Here is a 12,931-nt window from a genome sequence, read left to right as displayed (position 1 = left end):
ACCAATGTATGTGACTTGACTCACTTCCACATTATCCTAAAAGGCTTGGGGCTCACCAAAATGTTTTTGGATAGTGTGAGGTGAGCCTTTGTGTTCCTCTTGGTTATCGGTGATCTTTGCCTTGCAACTATTGTACAAATACATGAATCAGTTTAAGAATGCTGATCTTACCTAAGGCAAGTAAGGCCTGCTGTTAAGAGAATTTGTGTCTTTGTTCTTGGAGGGTTTTTGGTGGGATGGCCACTTTTAATTTAATGCACCACTGTCCCGAGGTTTCAGTATTAGGAGATGAGGCTATAACTGTGGTTTGCAGGAGTCTCGGAGCTTCTAAAATGGCTTGTGAACTTTTCCAGAATAATATATTTTGTTTACTTTCTTGCTGGAACGGTTCTATTTAAATGAACTTTAGTTTTGATGATGCAGGCAGTAATCAAGCCTGGTTTGTCCTGTGTAACTGAAATGAATCATTAATTAGGTTTAATTGATTGATTAAATAATTTAATTTGAGACCAGCCTTTTGATTTCACTGATGTTGTAATAAGCTCAGCCTATTTTCTATTTTTATTGTTTGCTAAATTTAGCCAAGCTTGTTGTGATTGGCTAATGGCTGATGGTGAGTGTGTATACTGTATCTGTGCTTTAAGTGTGTAAAACATTAGCAATGCAACTCCAACTGTTAATACTGTTATAACAGTTAATAACTTTTATTAAATTTGTGGGTTTTTGTTTGTGTTTTTTTTTTTATTTCGTTTTTTTATAAATGTGTTTAGAAGTTAAAGTCTGATGGAGTGATGGAGAGTGTAATCGAGGAGCCAACCAAGCCTGTGTTTGAGACGGTACGTGATGACATTTTTTCACAAACACTGATCCAGTGCTATTAGAGCCAGATAAGCTTTTAGAGATCGACTTCTCTTTATTTAATTATCAATTGTGCATTTAAAAGCTAAATCACTATTGTTTGTGTGTGTGTGCAGAATGCTAGCCTTTCCGAAAGCCTAAACTCAAGCAAGCTTCCAGCAGGTCCTGTAGATGTGGCAGCACCCTTATTTTCAGTGCCTCCTCCTTCTACAAGCCCTGACTTTGAGTACTGCAACAAAGGTAAACACGACGAACACATCACACATGTATCCACAAGATGTATCAATAAGAAGGTTTCTAGAACATTTTAGCCTTTCTATAAGGCTAAAATTTTGTTTACATTTCATGCTTAAATAAAAAAGGTTTCTTTAAAAAACACTCTGTATGCATTATGCTCTTTTTGCAGACCCTGCTGTGTGTCCCATAGTGCCAGGACAGGAGACAGTGATTGAGATCTCTAAAGGACGCTCTGGACTTGGCCTCAGTATTGTTGGAGGAAAAGACACCCAGCTGGTAAGAAATATAAACTGTCCTAGATCCTTATTGGTAAGTTTTCCATGGTACACACTCAGTATCTTACATCCTTAATACCTCAATATCTTGACACCCTAACCATAACAATAATTATCTTATTTGTCTCCTATTGAAAATGAAAGGTGCATCATAAAGAGGAGAATCAGACAGTGGTGACCACAGACTGATAAGCTTTAAGAAGTTACACTTGCACAGCTGCAACTGTTAAACCAGCACAGTACAATAGTACAAAATCCTTCTATTCATTAAACTGTTCAATGCAAAAAGCTTCTTTTTACTTTATCATGTGTTGGGTTTTTTTACCCACATGATTCATCTAGCTATGGTCTATGCACATCAGTAACAGAGCAGTATAAGTAAAAAATGACTTTCCTGGAGAGTAAACCTTTCATTCACTTCTCCCTTATAGACAGCACTTAGTGTATCAGAGTTTGGTCTTTTTTATTGAGCCGTGCTGTGGCGCTTACAGCTCTCCAGAGTTTTCCCCACTGTGCCTGACTACAAATCTCTCAGGTTTTACAGTCATCAAGCTCCATTCAGAATTCTTCTCATACAGCTGAATGAACCCGCAGAACTACCAAACTATACGAGCTCTGATCTGGAAAATTAATCTAAAAATATAAATGTATGTCTGTGTCTTTTTTTATACTTGATTTTTTAAGGCAGCCATCTAAGAAGAAGAAAAATGTCCTCAGTTGTGGTTGTATTATTCTAATCCAGTTAATTAGAATTAAATGAAGAAATACATCTACTTCTAGCTGCTACTCAGGCTAAGGTGTAGCAGCACTGTTTGCTGATTATTAATGAATGAGTCAAATAAAATACAGTTAGAATTTAGGACTAAGGCTTTTTTAAACAGACAGCTCTAATCTGATGTAGTCTGTAGTCTTCAATCGGTTTTGAGCTCCATTCATGTATAGTTTGAAAACTAATTTTTGTACCTGCAATTCAGTCTGACTGGTCAGAAGGAATTTAATGTGGCATTTACGTCATAGTGTTTTGATGACGGAGATTTGCGATGAAAAGAGCAGCAACAAACATGGCAGGTTCCTTCGTCTTCACCCATTTGTGGCAGTAGTTTTAAATATCTTGGTGTGATTTTGGACACATGCCTAGGCTTCAAGGACAGCATGTATATCTCATTATAAATGAGTTTTGGAAGTTAGAATATTAAGCTATTGTATTGTTCCCTGGTTGAAAGAGTTTTATGTTAGAGTATGGCGGTATGGTCTGGAAGTTTGAGTCGTGAAGGTAGAAGAAAGCTTCAGAGAATAGTGAAAATTGGTATTAAATTAAGAAAGGCTGCACTCCATCCTCTCAGCTCATAATTTAAGCGGTTACCATCTGGCAGGTGGTATAGGATGCCAAGAGCAACCGGGAATATTTATGAGGTCATTTTTACTAAATGCAGTGGAAATCATGAATTTCTGGCTTTTAAATATGTGATATGTCTATCATGTAGGTTATGTGTTTCCGTGACTATTCTTGTGACCAAAGACGAGCTTTCCACATTGTGTACAATAAATTATATTCTGACTAGATTCTGTCCCATAGCTAACTGGCTGTTCTTTGCCTCCTGCGCACCACTTAGCGTAGGCATGTCTGCACTTTTACCTTTGCTAAATGATCTGCTCATGATCTAAGGAGCTTGCTACACAGCAGCAGTCTAGCTTAAACTACTAACTGCTAAACTACCAGCATCTATGAAAGCCAGTAGCACTTTGACTTTATCTAATACACTTAACACATTTATCTCTAACTAGTTGCCTCTGTGTTTGTAGGATGCTATTGTGATCCATGAGGTGTACGAGGAGGGAGCAGCAGCCCGGGATGGTCGTCTGTGGGCAGGAGATCAGATACTGGAGGTAAAGCAACACAGACAGCTGAATAAAAAGAGACCAAAAAACAAAGCAGTACCTGTAAAAATATAATGGGGTTATTACACGTAATAACTTTATACAGTTTACTGTGATGCCTCAGCTCTTGAACGCTGGTGGCTAAATTTACAAGAATGACACAGTGCTTCCATCTGCTGGACAAATGTAGAACTACACAGTACAAGCCAAACCAAAAACAGAAATTTTTGGACCATTGTTTATTATTTAGATTAATAGCTGTATATTATACAAAATTTTAACTAGAGTAAAAGTGTGTCAATATTTATTTGCCCAGCATGTCAAATATTCAAGGACGTATCACTATTTCTGTCAAAGCTACTTACAATGAATCCTCCACCAGTTGTTCTCATGTTAGCATGGGCTTCCCAAAACATGGCAGTTGGCAGATCTGCTACTTCACATCGTGTCTCGGTGTGTCAACTTGCAATGGATTAGCAGGTCCAGGATGCAGTTGCACCCTGAGCCCAGTGTATACTGGTAGACTCTGGATCCACTGTCACCTAGATCAGAATAATGTGGGTTTTTAATCTACAGTATAATTAAATCAATATTGGGACTGTAATATTCTGATAATTCAGCTTAAAAAAGAAAGTACATTTTGAAAGACTATAAACTTTTTTTTTTTTTTTTTTTTTTTTTTAAACCAAATTTATTAATTTAATCAGAACTTTTTTCTCATGTTTTTCTTGTGCTATGATTGGCTGGTAGTTTCTGATCTCCTAACCATTGTACCACTAGTGATTGATTGCTCAGGTAAAGATTCTCCCATTCATTTATTACCTATTTTGTATTTGTGACCTCCATGCTAGATAAATGTAACATAGGTTGTATTGCATTCTGTTAAGGTGCCTCAGCTGAGATGCATCGCTGCGTTACACAATCCTACATGATGAATAACGTGAAGTTTTATGTTTTGCTGAAATGCTGCAGTCTCATCTGAAGATCTGTACGTTCCATGCTCTCACTTCCTGCAGGTGAACGGAGTGGACCTGCGCAGCGTGGCTCATGAGGATGCTATTGCAGCTTTGAGACAGACTCCAGCTAAAGTGCGTCTGACTGTTCTGCGAGATGAAGCTCAGTACCGTGATGAGGAAAACCTGGACGTGTTCACGGTGGAGCTGCAGAAGAAGAGTGGCCGGGGTCTGGGCCTCAGCATCGTGGGCAAAAGGTGAGCGGACCTTTCAATTCAATGTGTTCTGCTTCCCAAGCTTTCAGAATTCCTCACACCTAGTTTATTTTATTAATCACATTAATAAGGCTTCTCCAGAATATTCTGTCTTCTGTTTGGTTCTTCAGACTTCTTAATGGATTGTTCTTTGTTTCACTAATTCAATCCATCTGTCTACTTGACCAAATAGGCTACACTACTGAACCCACTGTTTAATGGGCCTGCCATAAACATCGACTTCAGGACACTGACTGGATAAATAAGGGGTTTTTTTTTAGTAGTAGTAGTAATAATTTTTGTGCGTAAATTCTCTGGCCATCGCAGTGACATTTTAAATATGTTAATGCTTTTTTATCTAGTAGTTGTTAATTATGAATATTTGTTCATTAATAATTGCTGGTCTGTTTCCACTGGGGAACACTGTAAGCAAGCAAGAATGAAATACCTTGGACAGGGTGCCAATCCAACACATGGGTGGTCATCTTTTACCAATCCCAGACATAACCAGTCATGTCTGTGTAAACACCTGGCTGGCCAATAGCACCAGGTTCCAATCTCAGCGGTGGTGGGCTAGCATAATAATACCTACCTAATGCCAGTTATGACCAATTAAATACTGTTTATTTTTATATATATATATTATAAGATTTTGCATTATGGCATTTTAGTTTGGTGCTGTAGCCTAGTGGTTAGGGTACTGGACTAGTAATCAAAAGGTTGCTGTTCAAGCCCCACCACTGCAGGTTGCTGCTGTTGGGCCCTTGAGCAAGACCCTTAACCCTCAATTGCTCAGATTGAATCCTGTAACTGTAATGTAAGTCGCTTTGCTAAATGCTGAAATGCTTAAGTTGGAAGTGTAGCACACAAACGCTCCACACCACTTGTAATTTTGTATTATTTTAATGGGGAACATTTCAGCAGTTTCTATAGACATATAGAAGCAATTGTTTTCCAGTGTGAAGAGTTAGTACTGCTATGGCTGCCAAGTGGCCAGACAAACATACTGGTAACTGTCAGTTATATCAATCATTTCTTATTTTACTAATTTTTGTGTCTGTCCCTTTTTTTCCTCTACGTCTCTGGCCTACCTCTCCACAGGAATGGTACAGGTGTGTTCATCTCTGATGTGGTTAAGGGCGGGGCAGCTGATGTAGATGGCAGGCTCATGCAGGGAGACCAGATCCTGTCTGTGGACGGAGAGGACATGAGACGAGCCTCTCAGGAGACGGTGGCTGCTGTCCTTAAGGTACGTTCAGCCTAAAGTCCTAAGCCCTGCTTACAACAATAACAGAGATAACGCACTGCAGCCAAACAGGATTACAGGAGATTTAGTTAAAGCTGGCTAAAGAGCGCCGACTAAAGCGCAGTTACACCGTGCGACCACAAGGTGTCATCATCCGTTCTGGTAACGTCTTAACGAAACATTAGGAATGTTGATCATGAAAGTGTGCGTTTGATAACATGCACATCTGTCTTTGATTTTGAGTCCTGTATATTAAACCACCAAATAATTCTATTTATTTGGACCTGGAGTGTTTATTTTACATGAAGTTGATCATTAGTTAGCTGGGGTGGGGTGCTAAATTGTATGCAGCTATGGCACTTGTGGTGGATGCTATAAAGTAGGTGCATTCATACAACCGTATGTGTATCTCTGTGAATGTGCTTTGTGAGTGTAAGTGCATCACATGCCGTAAAATGTGCCCTAATGCAGTGTGCCAGGGGGATGGTGCGGCTAGAACTGGGCCGGCTAAAGGCAGCTTCCTGGATTTCCTCCAGACGTATCTCTCAAGGAAGCCAGGTGTGTAATGCATGGGGATCCTCACAGTGCTCTTCCTCGTCTGTCTTAATCCATGCTCTAACCCTGAACACTGGCCAAACAGAGCTACTGACCACACCTTGGACACAAAATGCTGCATCATTCACGGAGACCACTGCTTTCCTTCATCACTTGTTCATCACTTACCCATTTTACACAGAAATGTTTGTGATGTGTTTGAGTATACGTGCCTGAGTGTAGCTGTGCATGCATGCTTATAGGGTTTGATTCTCGATGTCTGAAAGAATCTGATGGGTTTTCACCTCACTTGAGCTTCTGTTGCTTGTTTTTGTTACCAGATGAACCATGCGAGTAATATGATCAATAGCAACCCTGTGGTCCCTGTTGCGCCTCCCAGTGTCCAACCACCTAACCAGATCCTAAGCAGCATCAAGAGAACTGGACATGAGTCCAGCACAAAGATTCCTGGTAAGCTGTCAAAACAAGCCATCTAACATCCTTAAACCGCATGTGATACTGAAACGTGCATGTGTGTCTAGAAAACCATTCAGTGATTGAAATTTCTTCAAAAAACGTTTTTGTTTATATTCTTTAATTGTTAAATCTTGATTACTAGGTTATAACTTTAATGTGAATATGGTTAACCCTGATTAAATATAGGTGGAAACCATATTTAGAAATAATAGTAATCTATATCAGATGGAGTGCCTTAATTTATCATATATGCATATATAAGTGTGCAGTACATTTAAATGTTTTTTTCCGCATATCCCAACTAGTTTGGAAGCTGGGGCCAGAGAGCAGGGTAGCCAAGAGGGTTGAGGGCTTTGCTCAAGGACCCAACTGTGGCTTCATGACAGGGCTGGGATTTTAACACAAAACCTTTCATTCAATAGTCCAAAGCTTTAATTTTAGTAACTTTGTGTGTGTAAATAAACAAAATTATGTATTAATCAGCGTAACTTGACACTTCTAATAATATTTTTGTCCAGATATATGCTAAGTTTGTTACACCTTGTTGCAGAGGTGAGTGCTATGAGATGCCATGGCAACCTGAATGGGATGTATTCATTAATAAACAATCATGTGAATTAATATGATGCAGTTATTAATAAACCTGAAAGCATGGTGGTGCTTCGGGTAGTGTAGGTGCCAAACAGCACCAGGGTCCTGTGGACCTGGGTTTCCATTTCATTTCTGGTCACTCTCTGTGAGTCCTTGCTCGATGTTTCTAGGCTGGGCACGAGACCCAACACAGTTCTAAATAGGATGAAGTGATTTGTTGGATGAAGAAATGACATATGTATATGAATGTGTAATAATTTGTGTTTGCCTTGCTGTAGGAGCTGAATCGGGCCTTCGCACAGTGGAGATCACTCGTGTAAGAGACAAACCAGTTCTAAAGCAACACCACCTCAGTTATATTGACATTTTTCCAGTGGGTGGTGCTGTATTAAATCTGTGTCTCTCCTTCAGGGCCCCACTGATGCACTGGGGATCAGTATAGCTGGTGGAAAGGGCAGTCCACTGGGAGACATCCCCATTTTCATTGCCATGATCCAGGCTAACGGTGTGGCTGCCAGGACTCACCGCCTCAAGGTTACAGTGGATTTTTCACCACTATTAAAAACTATCACTGATATTCATTATTTTTTCTTTCTGGACAGACACAACAGGACTGTTATTGATTAGCATTGTGTCATGGTTAGGGTGATAAATGGTCACTGTTATAAATGGTATTGGACTGGTATTGAAAGATCATGTGTGGTTTTGTGTGGTTTTAATTTATGTTTTTGTTGTGGATTCCTCTCTCTGTGTAGGTGGGCGACCGTATTGTGAGCATTAACTCTCAGTCTCTGGAGGGACTGACTCATGGGGATGTGGTCAACATGCTGAAGAATGCGTATGGCAGCATCGTTTTACAGGTACTCGCTTAAATTTGGTGCAGAAGATTAACTGATGCTAATTGACTTCTAGTGACTTTGTAAATGCTGAGAAATTAGGAAACTTGTTTGGTAAAAAATAAAATGTACGTTTGACACTTAAACATCTAACTTTAGCCAAAACCTTGGTGTTTGGTGTCCTGTTTTCTTCTTTAGAATAAAACAAATAATTAATTTAATTTTTTTCTGTAAAAATACACTATTAACCAAAAGTATTTTGACACTTGACCATGAGCTTGTTGGACATCCCAATTTCAAAAACAAATGGTATTAAAATAGAGTGACCTTTCTGTGATCTTGTCAGCTATAACAGCCACTCTTCTGAGAAGGCTTCTCACAAGACTTTGAAGTATGTCTGTGGGGATTTGTGCCCATTCAGTCAAAAGAGCATTTGTATGGCTGAGTGCTGATGCTGGTCAAGAAAGCCTTAATTTATGTTCCAGTTCATTTTAAAGCTGATCGGTGGGACTGAGGTCAGAGCTCTGTGAATGCCACTGGGGTTTCTTTAAACCAAGCTTTTGTTCATGTCTTTATCGAGCTTGCTTTGTGCACAGGGGCACAGTCATGCTTACACAAGGACGCAATTAATAGTAGCCAATCCACTTACTGACGTTTTTGGAAAGTGGGAGAAAACCTGCAGAACCTGAAGGAAATCCATAATGGACACTTGGAGAACATGTCAAACACCTCACATAAAGTGACTAAAAGCAAAGTTTGAACACAGATTCCCAGGATCCTGGTGCTGTGTGGCACCTGGTGCACCACTGTCTCTTTTAATTTCATTTATTTCTATCAACTGTTTTATCCTGAATGATATATTTTAGTTATTGCTTTATCCTGATTAGGTTCACGGCAGTCCTGTTCCACCAGGAACCACTGGGTACATGGCAGAAATACCCTGGACAGGGTGCCAATCCAACACAGGGCCTCTAGTGTTGCTATGTAAGCAGTCTGACCAAAGGCTCATAAACAATAATAAGATTTTAGCATGGCACACTATAGTCGATCACCTTATTATCTTCATGGTCTCAGTGTAGAAATGATCCTGACTGCTTGTGAGTGAGGCTGATTTTGCTTTTAATGATATTTTAATGCACTGGGTCCTGCTGTTTATTATTATCATTATTCTAAAGCATATTTGTGTGTGTTTGTATGTAACTGCATGCTCAAGCTATTCATATGTGATTGTATTAAGATTATGGTGTGTGTGTGTGGTTGGTTGTGATTCATTATTATACGAGTTTGTGTACAGCTGAATGCGTACAACCGTGTGCAGGGGTGTTTGTATGCAGAACTGATCCCTGTTTTGCTGTATGAATCCCAGACTGTATGTGTGAGTTAGGCAGCAGTGTGTGTGTGTGTGTGTGTGTGTGTGTGTGTGTGTGTGTGTGTGTGTGTGTATTTATTGTAATGTGTGTGATTGTGAGTAGTTGGTGCTGTGTCACTGCGCCCTTATCAGCTCTCAGCAGCTGTGTGCCAGTTGAACACGGGTTGCCAGATAATCCCGGGCCTTTATGCAAATGTACCGTTATCTGGCACGCTCCAGGAGGAATGCAGTCGGCTTTCAAACGGGGAAGCCCTGCCTGCATGGGCCTGATTACACCAGCTAGAAGACCAATTACTGTTTACCCCTCTCTCTCACTTTTCTCCCTCTCTCTCTCTTTAGCTCTATAGCTTGTCCATTTTTACTCATTTATGTGCCTGTAGTCTTGTCTCGTTCTCTCACTTTAGCAAATACATGTGGAATTAGCTCATTTTCCTCCAGGGTGTCAAATGTCACCTGACATCTCAATATGTGCAGTGATTGTTTTTTTTTTTTGCATCATTTTGGAAAAGTAGGTTGTTTTACTTGGGTTTGTGTTAACTGAATATGATTTCAATAAACGTTCATGTTTTTTAAAGTATTTTTCTTTTTTCATGTTTCTTTGAGATAAATGAATGTCAACAAGGGAATGTTTTTCCTACTTAGAAGTGGCCATTCTTTACTCAGCTTTTGTTTGTTGTGTGTTTTAGTTTTAATTGCCTGTTTGTTAATTAAAAATGGAAATGAGGCTATTTGGCGCAGCATCACCTTCATTTCAGTCATCAGCTTTAATTGATGTGTAGTAAAAACATGAAATGAAATGCAGAAAAAAGCTTCACACAGTCTTGAGAAGGGGAGATGGGGGGTCTGTTGAGCGATGGTAGGACGTCATTCGGAGGATTGATGTCTTTGAAGCAGTTTCTGTTTGTAGAACAATCATACTTGGGGCGCCCAGGACGGTAAGGGATTAAAGGGGTGCATTTCAATGCCAAACACACACATCACATTAACAGATGCACGCTATCGCAGGCGTACAGTACATCTCCATGACACACAGGGACTGATATGAGTTTTGATGCCGGAGCAGCTCGGGATACTTTTATGTGTCTGGATTTGTGTGTTTTAGGCAATAAGGTTCAGTTATTTAAAAGTGTGTGTAGAAATTCCGAAGTACAAACCAGATCTCACAGGGTGTTTGTCGGCGTCTCTGTGTTTGACAGGTGATCGCAGATACCAACATCAGTGCCATAGCGAGTCAGGTGGAGAGCCTGTCCTCAAGCTCCACCATCAGCACCAACCCAGAGATTCCCATTACAGAGCCGGAGTAAGTTTTACAAGGCTTCTTAAAATTTACATGGCAGTTACATTTATGACGTTTGACGGCTTTCCAGAAGACACATTCCAATGTTGGAATGATCAAACCAAGGCCCCCAGGACCCACGTTGCTGTGCGGCATGCACTGTACCAGCTGTGCCATCATGATGTCTGTGATTGTATAATGATATGGTGTCTAACAATATGAGCTATCTACGGCACTGCATAATGCAAAAGGCGCTAATAAGTAAATATAGTCCAGCTTCAAAATTATTGGCAACCTTGGTAAAGATCAGTAAAATGATAATCAAAATGTTTTTGCTGCTAGTAAGATAATAACTAAAATTTATTTTTGAACAGTGGTATAGTTGCTGATATCCAGGGTTTAAAATGTCAGAAGTACTATCAGCCAGGTGTCAATACAGAATGATTGGCTATGTCTTGACAGGCGGTGATGTTTTGGTGGGGCACTGGGTGCTGGAGGTTCTAAGTGCGCACTCAATGCCGGTCCCAAGCCCAGATACATTTATGAGGTAGAAGCCTTGTGACAGGAAGGGCGTCCAGTGTAAAGGCTGTGCCAGTTCATGTGTGCAGAGCAGAATGATCCACTGGGGCAATTCATAAATGGGAGCAGCCGAAAACTACCGCTGATATCCAGGGTTCAAAATGTCACCAGTGCTATCAGCCAGTCGGGATTCTACACATAAATGATTGGCTTGATGGGGGGGTGGGGCTGTGTCCCTACATGGGTGTAGGTTGTGAATGAAATTGGGAAATGAAAATACCTAAATAAACCAAATCTGATTAGGATGAAGCCCTTACTGAAGACGAGTGAATAAATGTGCCCGTACGTGTCAATCTATGTTTATATTCATTATCAATTGAATAATATCAGGTGTGTTGATTTTGACAGACCTCAGAAGCCGAAGAGCATCACTCTGGAGAAGGGCTCTGATGGACTTGGCTTCAGCATAGTGGGCGGCTTCGGGAGTCCACACGGAGACCTGCCCATCTATGTCAAAACCGTCTTCAGCAAGGTACCCACATGCACCCCTCAACACGTATTTAAAATTATGCATAAAAATCAGCTTCAGGTTTAATATGACAAATATAAAACATGGAAATTCTGCACAAAAATGTAACTTCAATTTGGCGATGCTCTTGATGGCAGGTGTGTGGAGCGCTGATAGTGAGAATAAGAGTTAGTGGGAATGATATCATCATTAACAATATTAGTTTTATATTAGTTTTTGTTTAGATTTACTACCAGGATTTTTTTTTTAATTTTTTACCCAGTTATTCTAGAATTACATGACATGAACGTAATTAGTGCGGTATAAGAACAGAGTATGAGAATTTAAGAGAGGAGTGTTCTCCGTCCAGATTTTGCCACAGCCACTGTGAGCCAGCAGAGGTCATACATTAGGCAACTCTTACAGCCTGGTGCCAGTGTTAGTGCAGTGTTGCATTTTTAAACAGTATTAACACTTTCTGTACAATTAATGTTCAGTGAGACGGAGGTATAATCGAGATTGGTGCATAATTTCTAGTGGACTATACGTATTTCCATATGAACCCACTCCCAAACTGGTGGAAAGAAGTACACACGTTTTGAGAAGGGGTCGTGTTAGTTAGGCTCCAATCTCCTGGCGGTGCCCAGATACAGGCTTTCCACTATGGGTGGCCAGTCTTTTCTGAACATTTTTCATAGTCCCTCTGTGTGTGTATGAATGTGTATGTACTGTATATGTACAGTATATATACAGTATATGTGTGTGTATATATATATATATATATATATGTGTGTGTGTGTGTGTGTGTGTATATATATATATATATACTGTGTATATATATATGTACAGTATATATATATATATATATATATATATATATATATATATATATGCTTTTTTTCTGTTTTATTTGCCTGTGTAGCACTTTCTCTGTAAAATGTCCTTGAGCTTGGTTAAAGGCGCTATATAAGTGTAACCTATTATTATTAGTTCTGAGCCTTCTCGTGGAGGTCTGCAGCAGTAGAGGCGGAAATGCAAGTTGGGTAATTGGATAGGACTAAATTAGGACGAAAGTGGTGGAAAATGTACTTACAAAAGCTTTTCTGGTGGCTCACAGTGA

The 12,931-nt window shown here is 39.9% G+C and overlaps 1 protein-coding gene across 4 annotated transcripts in view; it reads left to right on the top strand.

Moving 5' to 3' along the window:
- patj (PATJ crumbs cell polarity complex component) overlaps window positions 1-12,931 on the top strand; it is an 88,009-nt gene that overhangs the window by 71,682 nt on the left and 3,396 nt on the right. For 2 of the 4 annotated variants that reach the window (XM_063013336.1, XM_063013337.1), the window contains 13 exons: window positions 771-836; window positions 975-1,098; window positions 1,265-1,371; window positions 3,174-3,257; window positions 4,265-4,458; window positions 5,557-5,704; window positions 6,173-6,259; window positions 6,577-6,706; window positions 7,582-7,619; window positions 7,715-7,837; window positions 8,059-8,163; window positions 10,705-10,808; window positions 11,694-11,835. In XM_063013336.1, the coding sequence (XP_062869406.1) occupies window positions 771-836; window positions 975-1,098; window positions 1,265-1,371; window positions 3,174-3,257; window positions 4,265-4,458; window positions 5,557-5,704; window positions 6,173-6,259; window positions 6,577-6,706; window positions 7,582-7,619; window positions 7,715-7,837; window positions 8,059-8,163; window positions 10,705-10,808; window positions 11,694-11,835 (1,452 nt within the window). The remainder of the gene's footprint in view (window positions 1-770; window positions 837-974; window positions 1,099-1,264; window positions 1,372-3,173; window positions 3,258-4,264; window positions 4,459-5,556; window positions 5,705-6,172; window positions 6,260-6,576; window positions 6,707-7,581; window positions 7,620-7,714; window positions 7,838-8,058; window positions 8,164-10,704; window positions 10,809-11,693; window positions 11,836-12,931) is intronic. The other 2 variants (XM_063013338.1, XM_063013339.1) reach the window with 2 other exon arrangements.

The sequence above is a fragment of the Trichomycterus rosablanca genome, chromosome 17 (assembly GCF_030014385.1).
Source record: "Trichomycterus rosablanca isolate fTriRos1 chromosome 17, fTriRos1.hap1, whole genome shotgun sequence".
In the NCBI taxonomy this organism is placed as follows: Eukaryota; Metazoa; Chordata; class Actinopteri; order Siluriformes; family Trichomycteridae; genus Trichomycterus; species Trichomycterus rosablanca.
Note: the sequence above shows the minus strand (reverse complement) of the source record. Positions and strands in the feature narration are given on the sequence as shown.